Here is a 22809-nt window from a genome sequence, read left to right as displayed (position 1 = left end):
TTCGTGGCGCAGGATGTCTATTCGTGCGTTTGCATTGACTTAACATGTAAATTAGAGGTCTGCATTCCTGCGGCTGTCCTGCAGGATCCGTGGGACCCGACCAGATTTCTGCAGCGTGGGAATACATTTCCGAATAAAGCGAGGGAGCGGTCGGTAACTGGTTTAATTTTGGACGGGAGCGGACCGTCTAGCAATATCTCTCCCAACTCCCGAGTGAGCGAGCACGCGTATGTATGTGTGTGTGAATGAGTCAGCTTTATGCTGTGTTTAGCTTGTTTGTTGTTGTTGTGTGTGTGTGCGAGTGTGCGTGCGAATGAGAAGTGTGTGTGTGTGTGTGTGTGTGTGTGTGTGTGTTTATACTGACAGCTTGTTATAGGCTGTCTGTACTCTGTATAGCTGGGTGGTTTTCGGTTTTGTTCTCCCCCCGCTCTAGCGGGATCGGGCGCGGCGGGTAGAAAATGGGGCGGGTCGGGCAGCAAATGCTGAATATAAGCGGGAACGGTCGGGTTCGAGCTTAAACCTGGCGGGAGCGGGATTCAAAATTTAGTCTTGCGCAGATCTCTAATGTAAATCTCTCGCGCTAGACGCTTCTTCCACGTCTGGTGTGAACACAGCATTACATAATACTAAAACATTAAACACTGGCAAACATGTTTGTTAAAGTTTATTTTAATAAATACAGAAGCTATAATTATTTATATCATGCAATCTACATTGTTTTAATGCAACATAACAGAAAATTATAATATAAATGCTCATATTTTACCATCTTCATGTCTTACATTTAGCGTAAAGTTGCAAATACTATATATCAGACTTTGCACACCGAGCTGTACAGTACGGTTAGATGTTGTGGGAATGTAAGCATTAACAGATTTTGAGGCTTAATTTGGCCACAGCTTTCTCTGTGTTGTAGCAAATAAACACATTTTTGCTGACAAATCTTATTTTGACACATAATTTGGGAAAATGCTTTGAAATTTTTCAATAACTCAACACACCCTGTTTAGATTGACTCCCCTTTGGTGATGTTGGTGCTGTTATTGCCACATTGACTTCCATTATAATCACATGTATTGATTGTAAAGCCATGACAGCAGATGATCATGCATTCTTGACTGCTGCTGGTTTTCCCTGCTGGGATTAGGAAGGACATATCCACATATTACTGTTGATAATTGCAAACGTACAGCTCTACAGGAGTGTCTGTGTGCTTGGAGAGTCTAACTTTCTACAGGATTGATGTGTTCACACACAGCTGCTGTTGTCCCGTGTGTGTCGTTTGTGTCTTGACGGAGGATTTTCCCGTCAGACTGGATTCTCCATGTTATGTTTGAGTCTGTGTTCATTTTCTGTTCTGACAGCATCAGATTCATCTGGAGATGAGAAAAATGCCTTTCAGTATTGTGATGACGATATTTGTTGCAGTGTAACATTTCAATAGAGAGATGCAATTTTTTTATAAATCATTAATTTGTGTAATGATCAAAATAATAAATAAATTAATTCAGGCAAAAAAACACAAGTTAAGGTGCAAAAATTAAGAACACTGTGAAGGAGGGAATCCTAGGCTTTTTTTTTTTCATAAAATTTTTCTACATTCGTGTCAACTCTGTTTAATCAGTTATGAAGTGGCACTGATAGAAATAAGCATGTGCCTTATTGCTCCAGCTGATGGCCTTCTTGTGGTGGGAAACTCTGGAAGGCATTGAGGCGTGTCGTTATTCTGCTCCCATTCATTTGTGCAAAATATTCAGGATACACCAATAGTGGAATAAATAAGTGTCGACTCCGTTACTGTGATGTTTCAGTAAATTTCTTATTCACATTTTAAAAACAACAGTATAATGAAAATGCATGCGTCTTTCAGATGAGACCAATCTTCTGACTCTCTGTGATAGCCTCCCAATCATCCCTATCTACCCAGTTGGCTCTATCACTCTCTCTCCTTTCCACCTATAGCTGGCTTATGGTAACGAATTCATACAAATTAGTAACTAAATCAAAAAGGTACAAATTGCCTTGAGATTGCATAACGTCAACTGTGTTACTGTCAACTCTGTTACTGTCAAAGCCGTTATCGTCAACTCTGTGATCTGTTGCTGTCAATTCTGCTATCTTCAACTCTGCAACCATCAACTTTGTTTTCATCAGCTCTGTTATAGTCAGCTCTGTTACTGTCAACTCTGCAATCGTCAACTTTGCTGTCGTCAACTCTGTAACCGTCAACTCTGTTATCATCAACTCTGCCATCTTCAACTCTGTTACGGTCAACTCTGCCATGTTTAACTCTGCTATCGTCAACTTTGTTACTGTCAACTCTGTTATCATCAACTCTGTTATCGTCAACTCTGTTATCATCAACTCTGTTATCGTCAACTCTGTTATCGTCAACTGTTATCGTCAACTCTGTTATCACAAACTCTGTTATCGTCAACTCTGTTATCGTCAACTCTGTTATCGTCAACTGTTATCGTCAACTCTGTTATCGTCAACTCTGTTATCACAAACTCTGTTATCGTCAACTCTGTTATCGTCAACTGTTATCGTCAACTCTGTTATCGTCAACTCTGTTATCGTCAACTCTGTTATCGTCAACTCTGTTATCATCAACTCTGTTATCGTTAACTCTGTTACCGTCAACTGTTATTTTCAACTGTTACTGTCAATTTTGTTACCGTCAACTCTGTTATCCTCAACTCTGTTGCTCTCAACTGTTATTTTCAACTGTTACTGTCAACTCTGTTATCGTCGACTCTGTTATTGTCAACTCTGTTTTTGTCAACCTGTTAATGTCAAATCTGTTACTGTCAGCTCTGTTATCATTCACTGTTATCTTTAACTGTTACTGTCAACTGTTATCGTCAACTCTGTTACTGTCGACTCTGTTGCTGTCGACTCTGTTATCTTCAACTTTGTTATCTTCAACTCTGTTATCCTTAACTCTGTTGCTGTCAACTTTGTTATCGTTAACTGTTATCTTCAACTGTTACTTTCAACTCTGTTATCCTCAACTCTGTTGCTGTCAACTTTGTTATCGTTAACTGTTATCTTTAACTGTTACCGTCAACTCTGTTGCTGTCAACTCTGTTACTGTCAACTCTGTAATCTTCAACTCTGTTATCTTCAACTGTTATCGTCAACTCTGTTATCGTCAACTGTTATTTTCAACGGTTACTGTCAGCTCTGTTATTGTCAACTGTTATCTTCAACTCTGTTATCGTCAACTCTGTTACTGTCAACTCTGTTATCGTCAACTCTGTTACTGTCAACTCTGTTACTGTCAGCTGTTATCGTCAACTCTGTTACTGTCAGCTGTTATCGTCAACTCTGTTACTGTCAGCTGTTATCGTCAACTGTTACCTTCAACTGTTACTGTCAACTCTGTTATCGTCAACTCTTACTGTCAGCTCTGTTATCGTCAACTCTGTCATCGTCAACTCTGTCATCGTCAACTCTGTCATCGTCAACTCTGTTGTTGTCAACTCTGTTATCTTCAACTTTGTTATCTTCAACTCTGTTATCCTTAACTCCTGTTGCTCTCAACTTTATTATCGTGAACTGTTATTTTCAACTGTTACTGTCAACTCTGTTATCTTCAACTCTGTTATCGTCAACTCTGTTACTGTCAACTCTGTTATCTTCAACTCTGTTATCGTCAACTCTGTCATCGTCAACTCTGTTGTTGTCAACTCTGTTATCTTCAACTCTGTTATCGTCAACTCTGTCATCGTCAACTCTGTTGTTGTCAACTCTGTTATCTTCAACTTTGTTATCTTCAACTCTGTTATCCTTAACTCCTGTTGCTGTCAACTTTGTTATCGTGAACTGTTATCTTCAACTGTTACTGTCAACTCTGTTATCGTCAACTCTGTAATCATTAACTCTGTTATCATTAACTCTATCATCAACTCTATAATCATCAACTCTATTATCATCAACTCTGTTATCATCAACTCTGTTATCATCAACTCTATTATCATCAATTCTATAATCATCAACTCTATTATCATCAACTCTATAATCATCAACTCTATTATCATCAATTCTATAATCATCAACTCTATTATCATCAATTCTATAATCATCAACTCTATTATCATCAACTCTATAATCATCAACTCTATTATCATCAACCCTATTATCATCAACTCTGTTATCTTCAACTCTGTTACCATGAACTCTATTACTGTCAGCTCTGTTATCATCACCTCTGTTATCTAATGATAATGAACAAATGATAAAAAATGCTAAAATTATTAATGAATAAATGCTGCTAAAATAAGCATCACCTGCTTTTCTATGACCTCCATCATTGCTGATTCTTGCAGAGATCCGTCTGTTTTCACGGCGACTCTCACGAGCTGCATCCTCCTGACTGTCGGCTTATCAGCTAAAGAAACAAACACACTACTGTTAATTAATATTACTAAAGCACACTGTGTACAGTGGTGGGTGATTTACTTCAGTTTATTACTATCATCAAAGTTGTGTTTAGTGAAGTTTCACAAACTAAATTCGAGAGGAGCACATGGTATGATTGACCACAGCTGGTCACTATGGGTAATCATCAGCTACCCAATCGTATTATTCCCAACTGAAAATGAATATCCAGCCTAACTTTACTCCCTATCTTTGTTTTTGGAAGACAAATGGATTTGCTATTTAAACATAGTGAACAACTTACTGCCGTTGTGTACATAATATGTAGTCCACGAAAGAGTAACTGTAGTCTGTGAGTATTTTAAGCAGTTTAAAGTACTCTAATTACAAGTCCTGATTGCATAGTTTGAATCTGACTACATAATCCAGGTTAGATGTAAGCCGCCTTCCCACTGCACACGACAAACAACAAGTGTAACAACTTACAAACAACAACTTGCGCAGACCGTAAGTGATTCATTTTCAATGGAGAGTAGTTTGGGAGCTGTGTAAAGTTCTGATCATTACTGTTTGCAGAATATTCAGATCTGATTTGAGCTGTGGGTCTGTTAAGACATTTGAACTACTGCAACAAGACTGTACCGGCCGACTGGATGTGATGTATTCCAGTGTTGTCCGATCAGGTCCATGTGTGCGAGATGAAAATTATTATTCGTTTTTTTGTTACTTTTTGAATCAGGATAAGCATGTACAGTGGCCCCTCGCTATAGCGTGGTTCACTTTTCGCGGCCTTGCAGTTTCAAAAAAATGTTTTAGTGTAATATGACATGATTTTTTTTTCTACAGTATACTGTGTTCTGCTTCCTGATTGGCTGTAGACTATTGTCAATCAGTCTTCCCCATGCCGTGTCTCCTGTACAGGACAGAATGCGTTCAGCTTGCCAAACTGACATATATCTTCGATCGCTAGCAGTGTGACTCTGAAGTGCTGGACTGTATGTTTGCTTGGTTTCTCCCCTCAATGCCGACAAAACATTCTGCACCCTTAAGGCTGATTTATACTTCTGCGTCAAACACTGGCGTATGCTACGGCGCTGACGCATAGCGCTTCGCCAAGGCCATCGGCGTCACTGACGTGCACCTCTCAAAAAATGTAACTACACGTCGCAACAACGCATAGCGCAAGCTCTGTGATTGGTCGGCTTGGTAGCGCTGACGAGTCTTGGCGGGACCGAGAGCTGCGCGAATGGCACGAGCGATTGTTTTAAGTGTGGAGTCCCGTGAAGGAGCTCCTGATGGAAAGTTTTGTTTTGTGTTTACCTCATAGTTAAAGTTGTTGCACGTCCGCCGGTTCCTGCCTCAAGCAGTGAAGAAACTCGACACAGAGGAGCGTTTACACCTCACAGCCAACTAGCGTTTCAGAAGTGTTAATGCAGACCAACAGAGACAGCAGCAGAAGTATAAATGCACAGCTGCGCACGTTGCATGCGCCGTGAGTTACGCCCGTCACTTGACGCAGAAGTATAAACCAGGCTTTAAAGGCACCTGCAGTCTCCACATTTCCTTCAAATTATTTGCTGTATATGAATTTCTAGTATTCATTAATGATATAATATCACCCTGCAGCCCAAGACCGGTTACTCACTGAAGTTAAAGGGCCATGAAACCCCCTCGTTTCAGCAGGGTGTTTTCACACCTCTACTTTGGAAAAAGTCAGAAAAGTGGGCGTGTCCAGCTCTGTTTAGGGGGGAGTGTCGGAGGAACTAAAGTGGGATGGTGTGGGAGTGTCTATTTGTGCACGCGCGAGTTTCAGAGTCAAAATACACACCCACACAGACAGGAGAAAGGAAGGGTGTTTAACCTACAGGGACATCTGAAGTCGAATTATTTGTCAAATTATTAAATGTTGGACTTTAACTGCAGTTTGGCTCTTTCATTCAGGGAATTCATTCATGCCTCTCGTGACAAACGAGATATTTGATTCGAGGAACTGCTGCAAGCGTGTATTTTTCATGCAATGTTTGATACCGCACGGCAAATGAGAGAAAAAAAACTCTGCATTTCCCGGAAACTTAGATGCACACGGCAGGTAGTGTCAGAAAGCCGCGTTTGTTATTCCGGTCACAAAATGCGGTGCTAACATTTCTGCACTCAGTGCAATAGTTAACTTAATTCGATACGAACAAACTGAATAAACAAAGAGCACTGGTCGCTCACTTACCAAATCTGTAGAGACAGAACAATCACCAGCAACTAGAGCCGCGTCTTTATGAAGAGAATACTACAAGCGAATCCAGATTTCAGCGTTTGCAGATGAGAACAGCTCTCAGGTAAACAATAATCCTCCTTAGACACGTAAGTTATTGTTGTCGCGTACACTGTTAATCCACACGGGATCCAGATAAGCTCTCACAGAGAGAAAATGAAAACAAAACTTCACTGCAGCAAACTATAAAAGCAACACTTCACGCTTGTTTTGCCAACACAACGTGGCGTCTTTGTGGTGTAAACACGGTGACAATAATGAATATTAATGAAGTTGCACAATAGAGCGCGCTGATTGGTTTGACCCAAGCCTTACTCATGCATTAATGCAGCACACTGTAAGACGTAATAAGACACACTCTGGCACAGACGCCCAGTCTGCATGCTGGAATACACGCTATTATGTCATGGCCGTGACGCAGCTTCAAAAATTCGTTTCAAACAGGAAGTACAAATTTGCTTGAAATAACGCAAAAACAACCAATTTACACTTTTTAGTGAAATATAGGTGTCCTAATAGTGTTTTTAGCCATGTGGGACACATATACGACTGTCAACAGCTCAAAAAATGTGTTTTGGTGTTTCGTGACCCTTTAAGCAGGGCTGAGCCTGGTCTGTATCTGGATGGGAGACCACTAGGGAAAACTAGGTTGCTGTTGGAAGTGGTGTTAGAGAGGCCAGCAGGGAGCGCTCAAACTGTGGTCTGTTTGAGTTCTAATGCCCCAGTAAAGGGGAAGGGGACACCATACTGTCAGTGAGCACCGTCTGTCTGATGATACGTTAAACCGAGCTCCTGACTCTCTGTGCTTATTAATAAACCCTTGGCTCTTCTGGTAAAGTGTAACCCCCGTGGCCAAAGTCCCTCAATTGGCCATTATTATCATGGCCTCTTTATCATCCCCATCCACTGAATTGGCTCTATCACTGTCCGTCCACTCCACCTATGGCTAGTGTGTGGTGAAGCCCTGGCATCATAGCCCTGTGGCTGCCGTAGCATCATCCAAGTGGATGCTGCACACTGCTGGTGGTGTGGAGAGACCCCCCTCATGATTGTAAGTGCTTTGGGTGTATGGCCATACACAATAAATGCACTATATAAATAAATCCTACATTACAATTATTCAACGCATGAGAATGAATTAGCTTTTCAGACACCACGAGAGTCAGCTTCTCTCCCATAGTGCTTGGGAAAAATAAAAATTCTGTGCGACTGCCACAAGGTGTCGTATTCTGACAGTCATGTCCGAATGTCATGTGCAGTGGAAAGGCTTTACTACCCAGCTCTTCTCCTTATGCAACTCATTGCACCTCAGCTTACGTATTTCGCAGTAGAAGAAGCGTTTAGTGGCGCATTTGTCATCTGCGATCTGGCCTTGAGTCCCGGCGCAGCCACACTCCTCATTTCCATCGATGTTGTCCGGCTGTCCGCTCTGCCATGTGACCAGAGGCCATGACACATTGGTCTGATCTGACCACAGCCACAGGTTCTTGGACAGGCCGATCCAGGCCTCCCAGATGTTGTTGGTGTAGAGTAGGTTGGCGATGTACACGTTCGTATTGTTGTCTTTGATCGTGGCCAGATCCTGGTAGTTGGTCCGGCAGTAGAGCTGAGCCTCTCTCCAGGTCCCGACCACACTGCTGACCAACACAATCTTGTCTGCGACCGGGCCCTTGTCTGTAAGGAGACACAATTGAGATTAGGGCTGTATACGTGTAAGATGTGCTGTCATGCTCATAAACAATAAGTGCATTTTAAATACCTATGGTTGATTAAGGGGAGGGACTTGTTATAAAGGGGAGGAGCTGATGAATTAGGGGAGGGGCTGATGATGGAGGGGAGGGGCCTATGATGAAGGGAATGAGCTGATGATGGAGGCGAGGGGCTGATGATGATGAAGGGGAGGAGCTGATGGTGAAGAAGAGGAGCTGATGATTGGGGGAGGAGCTTATGATAAGGGGGAGGAGCTGATGATGGAGGGAAGGGGCTGATGTTGGAGGGAAGGGGCTGATGATGAAGGGAAGGAGCTGATGATGAAGGGAAGGAGCTTATGATGGAGGGAAGAAGCTAATGATGATGAAGGGGAGGGGCTGATGGTGGAGTGGAGCTGATTGTGAAGAGGAGGAGCTGATTATTGGGGGAGGAGCTGATGATGAAGGGAAGGGGCTGATGATGAAGGGGAGAAGCTAATGATGAAGGGGAGGAGCTAATGATGATGAAGGGGAGGGGTTGAAGGTTAAGGTGAGTAGCTGATTGTAGAAGGGAGGGGCTGATGGTGAAAGGAAAGAGCTAATGGAGGGGAGGGGCTGATGATGGAGCGGAGGAGCTGAGGATGGAGGCGAGGGGCTGATGATAGAGGGGAGGAGCTGATGATGAAGGGGAGGGGCTAATGGTGAGGGGAAGGAGCTGATGGTTAAGAAGAGGTGCTGATGATTGGGGAGGAGCTGATGATGAAGGGGAGGGGCTAATGGTGAGGGGAAGGAGCTGATGGTTAAGGAGAGGTGCTGATGATTGGGGAGGTGCTAATGATGAAAGGGAGGAGCTGAGAATTGAGGAAAGGAGCTAATGATGAAGGGGAGGAGCTGATGATGAAGGGGCGGAGCTTATGATGATAATGATGAAAGAAAGAGGCTGATGGTTGAGGGGAGTAGCTGATGATGGAAGGGAGGAGCTGATAGGGAAGGGGAGGGGCCAATGGTGAAAGGGAGGAACTGATCATGAAGGGGAGGGGCTTATGAAGAAGGGGTGGGCTGATGATAGAATGGAGGGCCTAATAATGGAGGGAATTGGCTGATGATGAAGACAAGGATCTGATGATGGAGGGGAGGAGTTGATGGTGAAGGGGAAGGAGCTCATGATTGGGGAGGAGCTAATGATGAAGGGAAAGAGCTGATGATGGAGAGGAAAAGCTAATGATGATGAAGGGGAGGGGCTGATGTTTAAGGTGAGTAGCTGATGATGGAAGGGAGGGACTGATGATGGAGGAGAGGGACTGATGATGGAGGGGAGGGACTGATGATGGAGGGGAGGAGCTGATGGTGAGGAGGAGCTGATGGAGGGGAGAAGCTAATGATGATGAAGAGGAGGGGCTGATGATGGAGGGTAGAAGCGAATGATGAAAAAGGGGAGGGGCTGATGATGGAGAGGAGGAGCTGATAATGCTGACGGGGAGGGGCTGATGGTTAAGGTGAGTAGCTGATGATGGAAGGGAGGAGCTGATAGTAAAGGACATGAGTTGATGGTGAAGGGGAGGAGCTGATGATTGGTGGAGGAGCCGATGGTGAAGGAAAGGAGCTGATGGTGAAGGGGGAGGATCTGATGATGGAGGGGAGAGGCTAATGATGGAGGGGAGGGGATGATGACAAAGTAGTTAAGTGTATTTATATAGTGCATTTAATCTGTATGACTGTACAACCAAAGCACTTCACAATCATGAGGGGGGTCTCTTTTCACCACCACCACGAGAAGGTGTGAGAGCTGCTTCTAAAGGTGAGGGGCTGCTGATGAACTGGTAGTTAATATCTAACTTACTGGAAAGCATGCGTAGAATCTTTCCTGCTAAAGCTGCATTGTTTCTCACCAGTTTGGCAAAGGACCTGCTTTTGCTCAAAGCAGGATGTGTCGCTCCACTCCTGCCGTTCGTTCATAAAAACACAGGCCTCTTGCGTGCGGGGCATGTTCGGCTCCCACGATGCCCAACTGGAGAATCCCATGTCTTCATTGTGAAAGGACCAGCGCCACTTTAGCACGCCGTTGTAGAAGCCGATCCAGGCGAAAGAGGTGAAGCCGGCTGCGTCTGCCGCCTGCTGGAGCTTCACTCTGTCCTCAGGGCCCTGAACCGTTGCCAGATCCTCATACGCCTTCCTGCAGTACTTCTGCGATTCGTCCCAGTTCTTCGACTGCTCGATCAGAATGAAGCGATGAGACTCGCTCCAGGTCCTCCAGATGATTCCTGCGCATAGAGAAAACAGCTAACAGTGGTGCTGACATTTACATTAAAGGCTGCTCAATATATCATTTCACACTGCAGAAACGTGTTTCGTACTGAGAGTTTTTGTCTCATCTCCTGTCCAAATATCTAAAAAGTCTTAAATCAAGAAGCATATCCAGGCAAGCAAAACAAATAGTCTTGCTTTCAGGAATAATATGCCATCAAGAAGTGTTTTCAAGCAAAATTACCTGGCAATGGGGTAACCAAAATAATCTTATGTCGAAAGGAAAAGAAATTAGCTCCCTAGCTAATAGTCAGTGAATATATAGGCAAACAACGTCATTTTTACTGTTTTTTTTTTTCACACACAAGTGTTGTTGGAGCTTAGAATGGTGTAACAGGAGGAAATGTCTGTCACTTGTTTTTTTTATCTATGGAATAATGAAAGGAAAAGACTTTTCAAATGGAAACTACAGGGCACTAGAGGGCGCTGGTGAGATACATAGAGGGTATAAAAGGATGAGAAGAAGCAAGGGGTCGTTTTTTTTTATGGAACACATGGGCTGCGTCTGAAACCGCCTACTACTCAGTAGGTACTGCATTTGAATTTAAATGTACTACTCGGCCGTTAGAAAAGTGCATTCTACACAGTATGAATGTGAAAAGTTTGAATGGAATTCGGACGTACTACATCCGCCATTTTGTCATGGTCATGTGACTTACCTGCGTCAGTTGCGTCGCCTCACTTCCATTCATGAATTCTCTCACGGGGCATTATGGGATAGCGCAGCGTGCATGGGATGCACACTTCAGAATTTCGCCAGAAGTAGTAAGTCATCCGGGTACTTCTCGCATACTGATTTTCGAATTCTATGAATTCGGACATACTACTCGACTCGCATACTGATTTTAGCATACCATATAATATGGAAGTATGCGGTTTCGGGCGCAGCCATGGTTCTTTGAGGCTACTAGTGATGGGAAGTTCGGATCATTTTACTGACTCGGATCTTTGAGTGTCGTTCATTAAGATGAACGAATCTTTTTTCGAGTCATTTCGTTCATTTGGTTCAATTTGCCAAAATATTATTAAAATGTAACGAATTGCTTCCAAACACATCAACTAGCCCAAAAGGTTGATTGCACGACAAATAAGTCATAAGTAGAATATAAGAAGGAGAAAATAATAACTCAATGTTTACCTGCTCTTTTATCTTTGGGCATTGTTGTCTCTTTGCTCAGCTCGCCTCTTCACGTCTTCAAATGTCAGGGGTTCATTCACGTTACACTGACAGTCACATGTAATCTTAACCAATGCACAGTCTAAGCCGATAGGAGCCATGATCGCTGGTTCATCACGTGACAGAATGACTCAAACCCGAGGACTCGAGAGATGAACAGTTTAATTATTTTTCCGGCTCTAAACGCATATGATTGGTCCGTGAGGAACGAGTGACTCAGACCCGATAGAGGACTCGAGAGATGAGCGGATCAATTCTTTTTCCGGCTCTAAACGCATATGATTGGCTTCTGCCAATGTGATGAAGACTTGAAATTAACGATACTACCTGCACAAATGTGCGCACACGCGGATGAACGAATCACTCCCTGAGAGGACTCAAGTTCTCGAGTCGTATTGAAGATTCGTTCAAAATGAAAGAATCGTTCATGAACGACCCATCACTAGAGGCTACTTCAAGCTTATAGTAATTTTGTGAAGTATTAGTTGAGAAACCTAGAGTTTTACGCTCAACTTAAGGACTTCCATAATGTTTTAAGGTATGATGTCTGATTAATCTTGGACAATTTTTCTTGGAGGCCATCATGCAGTTTATCAAACATTAACTGTGAGTTTGAAGAAGTGGATCAGTGACTTTCAATGCACTCCATGATTTTCTTTGTTCAGAAGAAGGGACCATATGCATAGAATAAATATTTGCTAGTGTCAGTATTTCACTAATATCCTAGTGGTAACCTTTTTTAATGTGACTGCAATGAATAAAACTATTGAAAAGTTACCGTGATTATGGCTGAATACTGAAGACTCGTGGAGTGTTTAGAATATGTTCTTGCTCTTTTCTGCACTTTGAGTATCTCAGGGAGCCTTGCTGTCTATGAAGGATGAGAGAGCTCCAGGATCTCATCTAAAATATCTTCATTTGGACTTTGTAGATAATCGAAGCTCTCGGGGGTTTGAAATAACAGGAGGGAGAGAAATTAATGACACAAATCACACTTTTTGGACTCACCCAACAGAAGAACAAGCTGAATCAGGCTCATGCTGTCTGCTGTGTTCCCTGAAAGACAGAATCAATAATGACGGATGTAACGGTATCAGAATTTCACAGTATTATAATACCTCAGTATGAATGGCACGGTACGGTATTCATTGAATAATTTACAGGAATAACACAACTAATGATCTCAAAAAAGTGCCAAAAGTGTTTATTTAGCTTAGCACTGAACATATCATTGACATACAAATCAGCCATCTATCTGTAAGTTTCCAAACAGGAACTTCAATTTTTCAATTTTAATGACAAAAAACTATTAAACCATATAAAAAAAAATAAAGTTTCAATTTAGTATTGTTGAAAACTCATCACATTCAACATTTAATCACTCACTCACTTAGATAGAGATGGGTTTTTAAGGAAAATATTCATATAACTATAATCTGGTAAAAGCTGGTATCTCTGGGTATTTACAATGTCCCCTTCAACAGAAAAAAAAACCCTCTTATTTGGGACTGAGGTTTCTGGGACAGAGAGATATGATTTAGCCAAGGTTGACAGCAGTGGGTAACCTTGTGCATTGTCTTTCCCCCACTTGAGAGGACAAGCCATGAGTGAGATCGAGGTCTCTGCGGTACAAGTCAATGTCTGCATCAATCTGAACAGTGTGCTGTGTTTCTGCAGTCCCCATGACTTATTAGTCGTATTACCCGACTTATATTTCTCCACAGTCTGTCAGTGCCTGCATACTGTTTTTGTCTTTGTCTGTCACCTTTTCTCCTTTTTCGTATCTTTTTAGAAAGAAACCGAAATGCTTCCACACATCCACGCCTGGGCTGATGGGAATTGTAGTTCCCGCTACCTCCCGTTCGCTTCATTCGCCTAAGCAAACTTTTCTCAGAAATATAGTTTTATAGTAATATAGTCATACGGTAATATTGAAAAAAATTACTATGACGGTATTTACAATATTGTTACATCCCTAATATATATATATATATATATATATATATATATATATATATATATATATATATATATATATATATATATAACCATATACTTATACACACACTGGCATCAGTTGAGCATGTTCTATTTGTTTATAGCAACAAAATCAGGTCTTCTAACTAAAATATACTCCATTTTCCCAGGAATATATCCTTCTATAACTCTTTTAAATACAGAAGGGATTTTTTTTCCATTGTATGAATCTCAATAGTTGCATCTATCCAAATATTTAAGCTTGTTAAGTCCATAATTTGACTTACTCATACAGTTGAAGTCAGAATTATTAGCCCCCCTGAATTATTAGTCCACTCCCCTGTTTAATTTTCCCCAGTTTCTGTTTAACAGAGAGCAGATTTCTCCAACACATTTCTAATCATAATAGTGTTAATAACTCATCTCTAATCACTGATTTATTTTCTCTCTGTCATGATGACAGTAAATAATATTAGACTAGATATTCTTCAAGACACTTCTATACAGCTTAAAGTCACATTTAAAGGCTTCACTAGGGTAATTAGGGTAACTAGGCAGGTTAGGGTATTTAGGCAAGTCATTGTATAACTATGGTTTGTTCTGTAGACTATCGAAAACAAAATTATAGCTTAAAAGCGCTAATAATATTGAGCTTAAAATGGTGTTTAAAAAAATTAAGAACTGCTTTTATTCTAGCAGAAATAAAACAAATAAGACTTTCTCCAGAAGAACAAATATTATCAGACATACTGTGAACATTTCCTGAATCTGATCAACATCATTTGGGAAATATTAAAAAAAAGAAAAAAAAAAAAGAGGGTGAATAATTCTGACTACAGCTGTATATCGACTCAACAGGCTTCAATGTGGTCAAAGAGGCTTGTGATCATGACGAAGTGAGAGAATATCAATGTGTGCATGTTTAATTTTGCAGTTTGAGATGTTAAATATCTTCTAATTAAATGAAAACAGTTCAGACTTGGCTTGACCTCTTTACACATATTTTTAACACGATGATCAAAACTTAGATCATTTCCAAATCTTATATTGACGACAACAGTATCAATCCTGAAAACTGCAAGCATTGCTTTCAGGCTAAACACTTTGCTGGAGTCACACATTGTTCAATATCTTATCAATCAAACCTAATTTAATAAAATTATTAACAACCATTTTTAATGCTCGGAGTTAAACATCTGACCGAATCAGGATCGCTCTGCTCTCCTCAATGCATTCACTTAAAAGTCATTTGATTTTATTTATTTAATGAAGTGATAACAGTGTTAACTCTTAGAATAGACGGTAGAAATGCACATGAAGAGCGAAAGTTTATATGAAAGTATAAATCTTGTCTGCAAACCTGTAACGGAGCGGCTGAAGCGTGGAGTTTCTCAGCAGTCAATGAAGTTTGTGCTCTCGATATCATGTTTTTATTTGCCTGAAACTGGCTACGCAACTCGTTTAAGCATTGCGTTATGCAAAAGCATTTGTCTAATACTGTACACAAGACACTAAGACTGATTACTGATTTACATCAGGAAGAAAGCTGACTGTAGAAACAAGCCAAATGAACATGACTGTCAGCATTTTCTCAACATCCACGTTTAAATAAAGCAGACTGCAGATTTGAGACTGAAGGACTTTGAGTTTACTTCACCTTGTTCCCTTTGCCTTGACTTTGAGTTTTATATAAAGGACATATTGGGCGCTATCATACACCCAGTGCAAGGCGCTATGCAATTGTTGTTTGCTAGTTTCAGCTCGACACAAGTTGACGTTTTGCGCCAAGCTGTTTATATATCAAATGCATTTGCACTCATATGTGCACACATAGGCGTTCTGCTCTAAAAAAATGAGGCGTGTTGAGGTGCGTGGCTATTTTGAGGGACTAAAATAGTCTGTTCAATAGACCAGCTTAGAGCAGGTCTAAGGCTCTATCTTGACGGTCCATGCGCAGAGCGCAAAACCCAGGGCACAAACGCTTTCAGGGCGTGTCAGAACGCATTTTTGTAAATTTTAGGACGGGAAAATCCGCTTTGCGCAACCCAAGCTCATATTGGAAACGTAGCCCGCGGATTTCTGGAGACCGCGATTTACGTGGCCGGAGGTACGTAAAGGCCGCGTTTGGTTTTTTTCGAGCGAACGCTGCGGGGCGGTGTGGCGACGCTCCGCCCCTCCTCTTTGCACTCGCCGGCCGACGGCTCGCCTCCCAGTGGAGGGCTTTCCCTTTTCGGCGGAACGGAAGCCCCGGAGGAGGAGGACGAGCCGGAGCCGGCCACGGTGGACGACGACCGGGATCGAGTCCGGGGAACGGCGGGTTCTGGAAATCAGGTAAGACGAAAAACGGAATCCGGAAAATAAGGGCGAGAACGCGGCGGGATCCGAAAACACGGTCGAAATCGAAGACGGGGGCTTTTGCTTTTTTTTTTTTTTTTCGATCCGGCGGCTATTCACGCGAGAACGGCGCGGGCGAGAATGGTGCGGGCGCGAACGCCGCGTGCTCCCGAGAGGCGCCCACCCGAGACACGAAAAAGCGCACACAGTGGCCTCTCGCGGATCTGCGAAAACAAAAAAATACGTACTTCCCGGGACGTAAATCGCGGTCCGCAGAAACGTCCGCGGGGCTACGTTTCCACAATGAGCCCGGGTTGACTTTGCGCCGTGGCGCATGGTCTAAAAGGGTGGAGTTTATTTTCTTAATGAGTTATAGGTGTGTTTTGAGAATAAACCAATCAGAGTCTCATCTCCCATTCCCTTTAAGAGCCAACTGCGTCACGCCAAGAGTGCATTCGCTATTTACAGGACATAAAATAAGTCTAAGTGAAAAACTGAGCATTTCACAAGCAAACAGTGAACAGTTTATTAACAGAAAACTATTAAACACAGCATCTACTGCGTGAGAATGAGAGATATTGATCACTTTCACTTTCGCTCTTGGATAGGGAAACCTTTACACACAGACATCAATTAGCCTATAAATAATCAATTGTGTTTGTTAAGTGCAAATATTCGTTTAAAAACTATTTCTAAATTCAGTTCTAATTTCCAGCAAATTAATAAATGAACAATAATAATGAAGTGTGCTCAAAAACCTGAGTTATATCCTAAAACACATGCTGTGCCCCATATGGTCTAAAACCTGACAGATGGGCAAATCTAAGCTTGTTTTTAATAAAACAAATATAAATATGGATATAATAAATAATACTGCTAATAATAATAACATTATACAGAAGCAAATTGTTATGAATGAACTGAAAAAGCCTCCCGAGATGAAGAAGACATGAAAGCAGTGATTTTTCATATTTATGTTGGCTAGAAAATAATATGTTTTGTAATATTTTAATCCTTTATATTTATATCCTATATCTATTCTTATTATATCCTATATATATCCTTAATATTTAAATGTTTTCATATGTAAAGATATTTGCGTATTGCTCTCTTGTGTGTATTAAGCAGTGTGTAAGCGAGGTGCAACTCTGCGCTGGAGTTTAGACCGGGTTTGTTTTGGTCTAATGAAAAATCTATTATAGTTTCTCAAAATAGCGACGCGCCAGCGGTCCACCTCAGAACGCCTTCCTTATTAGAGCAGAACGCCTATGAGCGCACATATGAGCGCTAATGCATTTGCTATATAAACAGCGTAGCGCAACTCCTCAAAACCACTCTTACGCCAAGCTGAAACTACCAAAAGACTACTGCGCCACGCCTTACGCCACACTGCACCGGGTGTATGATAGGGCCCTAAAGTCTAGCACAGAGCGCATTAGTTGTGCGCCTCGCTTACACACTGCTTAATACACACAAGATGTACAGCAATACACAAATATCTTTACACAGTATTATTTATTATATCCATATTTATATTTGTTTTATTAAAAACAAGCTTAGATTTGCCCACCTGTCAGGTTTTAGACCATATGGGGCACAGCATGTGTTTTAGGATATAACTCAGTTGTTTGAGCACACTTCGTCATTATTGTTCATTTATTCGTTTGCTGGAAATTAGAGCTGAATTTAGAAATAGTTTTGAAACAAATATTTGCGCTTAACAAACTAAATTAATTATGAATGGGCTAATGGATGTCTGTGTGTACAACACGTTTCCTTATCCACGAGAGTGAAATTGAAAGTAGATAATGAGGAGGCTCATCTCTCTTTCTTGTGCTGCAGATGCTCTGTTTAACTGTTTTCTTACTAGTGAAGCGTTTAGTTTTCCACTTACAAAGTCACCATGTAAATGTAACAGGATTATTTCGGGTATATTGATTTCACTATATTTTCCTCTTGTTTACTTACTGTTCATATAAAATTGTTTTGTGTTCACAATATAAATGTAAAACGAGTCTGTAAAGTGACAGTGGTTTCACCTCTTCTCCCCCCTTGGGTTAACGTCAAGGTGGTATAGTCCAAGCAGCTATAACTGTTGCACTATTGCTTGAGCAGTCTTTTCCACCTTTACCTTGAACTAAGGAGGTATGCTCCACCTGTTCCATATTGAATTTGGCTCTGGCCATAATTAACACACACACAAATACATATTTCAGTTTAATTTTAATCATTTGTTATATTTACTGATGTAAAAACAGTTTGTTATATTGTAGAATGTAATTTTTTGTTGACAGTGTACATTTAATGTAATGAGCTGAAGCTGCCGATCTCATAATAACATTCTCTGTGCAGGTATGCAGCTATGATTTTTATTTTGACAATGTAATATGTGGACTGTCACTGTTCACATGCTGATTTTTGTAATTGTGAGAGCTAGTTTTCTCTTTCCCTTTTCTGTCTTCGCATCCCTCCGCGGCGCCTCTCGCTCGTTTCCTCCATCTTTTATTCGCCTCTTTTTCTTTTCCACCTCTTCCTTGAACTAAGGAGTGTACATTTAATGTAATGATCTGAAGCTGCCGATCTCATAACATTCTCTGTGCAGACTTAAAATGGTGTCCTCTCGTCATTAACTACACAACGCAGAGCAAAAGAGAGTATGGTTACATAAATAGCAAATTCAGAATGGCGCGACGCAGCTGGCTCTTAAAGGGAATGTGAGATGAGACTCTGATTGGTTTATTCTCAAAACACACCTATAACTCATTAAGAGAATAAGCTCAACCCTGTTAGACCCATAGATATATACACTAGATATCGCATAGGGACCCTGAGCATGCGTCAATAGCGCCGCCATATTGGTACAGTGCTCCCAGGACAAACATCATTCAACCGCACTAGTCAAGACAGTGTTATTACGTGAAGATGCGGGACTTTAGCGCTGTCTACGAGTGTAGTAACGAGCAAACAAAGAAAACAAAGCACAAAGGCAGAACATTTGATAGGTAATATTAAGTTTTTTCTGTTTTTGTATGTTCTGAACTGTTGTGCTAATCAGGTAACGTTATTGATGATAACAGTCTCTTACTGCATTCACCATACGGCAAAGCAGCTCCAACTCGCACTAAACACTCGGCTTATGCTAGTTTTATTGAATAAAATCAGCAAACAATGCAAAAGAAATATGACAACGAGATGCTGCGCTGCCAGAAACTTGTATTATTGTCGGCTAACGTTAGTGAAAGAGTCGTTCATAACGGAGATTCATTCACAAACAAATCGCTGTGTGAAGCTGTGTTTCAGGAGATGATTATATTAAATTTAACAGGGAGGGTGAATAGTACATTTCTGTACACACAAACACAAGCTTTTTGTCAGGAATGCCTGTGCGGTCACTGATCCATCAATGTAGAAAAGTGATGTAAAATTAAAATTTTCGTAATTAGAAAAAAAATTACATACTAACATCCAGGAAAACTCCCGATCACAGATATATGTGTATATGTGTATATCTCTGGCTTTGCATGGCCACAGTCCTCCACTGTACCTTGGTCCCGCATTCATTTCAAAGGAGTGCTACCCTGTAGCAAGATGGCGGCGCTATTGACGCATTCCGTCCAATAGACAACAACAGGCCAGGCGACATCTAGTGTACATATCTATGTATTAGACCATGTGCCACAGCGCAGAGCAGATTTTTCCGTCCTTAAAAAAGCAAAAATTGATTCGAACACGCCCTGAATGCGTCTGCGATTTGCACTTTGCGTCTGGATCATCAAAATAGAGCCCATTGTGTGTGTATATGTGTGTGTTTTTCCTTTTTCTATATATATTTTTTGTCAGTGTGGATATATCGTTACTCAGAAGCTTTTATTTTGGTATCAATATTTGAACTGTATTTTAATAATTTCTGCATAACTTAATATTTTGGCGCTGTGTACGTGATTTTCGTTGACGCTTTATATACAAGATGTAACAATCAATCTGCGGCGTAACATGATCATGTGCCTCTCAGCTAACTAAAATGGTGTTTAAAAAATTTAAAACTGCTTTAATTATAGCAGAAATAAAACAAATAAGACTTTCTCCAGAAGAAAAAAATATTATCAGACATACTGTGAACATTTCCTGAATCTGTTAAACTTTATGTGGGAAATATTTAAAAAAGAACAAAAAATTCAAAGGGGGGGCTTCAACTGTATGTATATATATATATATATATGTATATATATATATATATATATAAATATATATATATATATATATATATATATATATATATATATATATATATATATATATATATATATATATTAGGGATGTAACGGTATCAGAATTTCACGGTATGATAATACCTCGGTATGAATGTCACGGTACGGTATTTATTGAATAATTTACAGGAAAAACAAAACTAATGAAAAGACTCGAAAAAAGTGCCAAAAGTGTTTATTTAGCTTAGCACTGAACATATCATTGACATACAAATTAGCCATCTATCTGTAAGTTTCCAAACAGGAACTTCAATTTTTTAATTTTAATAACAAAAAACTATAAAACCATAAAAAAAATAAAGTGTTAATTTAGTATTGTTGAAAACTCATCACATTCAACATTTAATCACTCACTTATGTAACGGTATGTAACGGTATATATGACGGTATTTACAATATTGTGACATCCCTAATATATATATATATATATATATATATATATATATATATATATATATATATATATATATATATATATATATATATATATATATATATATATATATGAGCAATTCCATGAAAATGTCAACCTTATCATGAAAAAATAAACTTTTGACCAAAATAACAAAACCTATTTCAATTTGCTTATTAAGGTCTATATTTTATTGTTATGATGTGCTCTTGTTGAATTTTTAAGGAAATTGTTTTGTTTATACATGAAATATGAGGATTGTTGCAATGCTAATTTTCATTATCATCCAACCACTTTTCGTGCTTTCAAAAAAGGGGTTAAAGACTCACCTTTTCCATGCTTTATGTTAACAGTAATCATTCTGCAGAAGGATTGGAGTCTGTAGTATAAATAATTATCCTTACTTTTTCATAACATTATTGCCCTTTTGATTTATGAGCTACATATTTAAGACATCACGCAGCTTCGGTCACGTGTCACGTCCGTAACGATTTAATGAAAAAGTTTATATTGTGGAATAAATATTATAACAAATAAAATGAAACTTTGTATACAAAGCCAAAATATGTCCATACTAATTATGATCGCCAACTCATCTCAGGTCTTTGCTCTAAACAACCACAATTTTGCGTTACGGACGTGACCATTTTTGAACTCCTTATTAATATAAGCCAATGACTAGCGCATATTTGTTCATTATGATGCTGCATTACAATTACTGACTTACATTACATAACATCCATATGTTATATCAAGAACTGAACATTTCATTTAACTATAAACCACTTTAGTAACATTTCAGAAATAAATATTTAATAAGAAAACAACATTTCACATATTGCCATAATTGGCCATAATGACTTAACCTATTTCCTCGTCTTACTTGCGTTCATGTTGCGCACGCGCTGCCTATAGTGAAAAATAATGACAATGAACCATAAGGCTTTGAAGCTATACATTTTGTAAAGTATAGGCTAAGCATATAACAATTTTGCTATTTACATGTGATACTGCATTAATTTGCATACATGTTTTATAAGCTGTAAAATGAAAGCATCAGTTTGGTGCGAAGTTTATTTGTCTTTGTTTGATTTGTAGATTAGGCTATTTAAAATGTATATAAGAACTATTAATAACTGTTATTTTCCAAATGGAAAAAAGGGTGGTTTGTTGATTGTAGTCTGCACTAAATCATGAATATGCCTAGTTGAGTTTATGACGCGGCTCCAGGCAGCACAGACGACCAGGATCAGCGCTGGTTCGTCAACTCCTGTGTCAAACTGTGGCCAGAATATCCTTCTTTCATTTTGCTTTTTTGGCAAAAAACATCTGTAAGCACGTGTTTTTGCACGTGTTACTGTCATGCGAGTTAACAAATATGTGTTGCTCATAAAAGCCGATCACAACGAACGCGCTTCTTCATTCCAGAGACGTGAGGCGCTCCGCAATGCATTTTATGTTGACAAGAAGAAAAGGAGCACGGTGCTCTTTTGAATGTCACTATAGACAACAACTGAATCAGCTGGTCTATTGTGCGCGAGTGTTGCTGTCAATGTTTTCATAATTTAATTTTTTAAGTAACATTATGAAATTCAAGATTTGTAAAGTCATACAACTTTGGATGACTTAAAACAGCGACCACAAGTCTCTCCGTCATTAAAAAGTTCGCCGTAGTCATCTTGACACTGCTGTCACCTCCAAGGAAACCCCGCCTCTGCTTTCGTTTGATTGAAGAATGAAAGACGCCACTGAGGTAACATGCTTTTCTTCTGGAGCGCACAAAGCGCGCAATGACAAAACGCGAGGCGCGCAAGGCGCATAATCAATAACCTCCATGCATTTGGTCTTTTCCCACTGCTCAAAATGCGCACGCCGCGGGTCAGGCCACAGCGGAGTTTTCATTTCATGCAGAGCATAAATATGTTTTTTATTTCATTAATTAAATAACTATTTATGAAGATAAATTATCAAAGCGACACAATTCATTTTCCAAGCCCTTT

The 22809-nt window shown here is 40.1% G+C and overlaps 3 protein-coding genes across 5 annotated transcripts in view; 2 read left to right on the top strand and 1 right to left on the bottom strand.

The window, feature by feature from the left end:
• The window catches only part of si:cabz01076231.1, a 758238-nt gene that overhangs the window by 295964 nt on the left and 439465 nt on the right, over positions 1-22809 (top strand). The window lies entirely within an intron of this gene.
• LOC141375234 (C-type lectin domain family 10 member A-like) overlaps positions 1-22809 on the top strand; it is a 146724-nt gene that overhangs the window by 99988 nt on the left and 23927 nt on the right. The window lies entirely within an intron of this gene.
• LOC141375232 (macrophage mannose receptor 1-like) lies at positions 653-12869 on the bottom strand. 2 transcript variants are annotated; one of them, XM_073907824.1, is made up of 5 exons: positions 12827-12869; positions 10227-10598; positions 7967-8323; positions 4293-4393; positions 653-1376 (listed from the first exon to the last, which is right to left on the bottom strand). In XM_073907824.1, exons 1-5 carry the CDS (start codon positions 12855-12857, stop codon positions 1224-1226), a joined length of 1014 nt encoding a protein of 337 aa, XP_073763925.1. In that variant the 5' UTR covers positions 12858-12869; the 3' UTR covers positions 653-1223. The 2 variants fall into 2 exon arrangements, with proteins under 2 accessions (XP_073763925.1, XP_073763927.1); XM_073907826.1 differs by lacking the exon at positions 7967-8323 and having other exon boundaries at positions 657-1376; positions 12827-12863.

Source organism: Danio rerio, chromosome 7, assembly GCF_049306965.1.
Source record: "Danio rerio strain Tuebingen ecotype United States chromosome 7, GRCz12tu, whole genome shotgun sequence".
In the NCBI taxonomy this organism is placed as follows: Eukaryota; Metazoa; Chordata; class Actinopteri; order Cypriniformes; family Danionidae; genus Danio; species Danio rerio.
The sequence above is the reverse complement of the archived record's forward strand: the minus strand, read 5'-3'. Positions and strand labels throughout refer to the sequence as shown.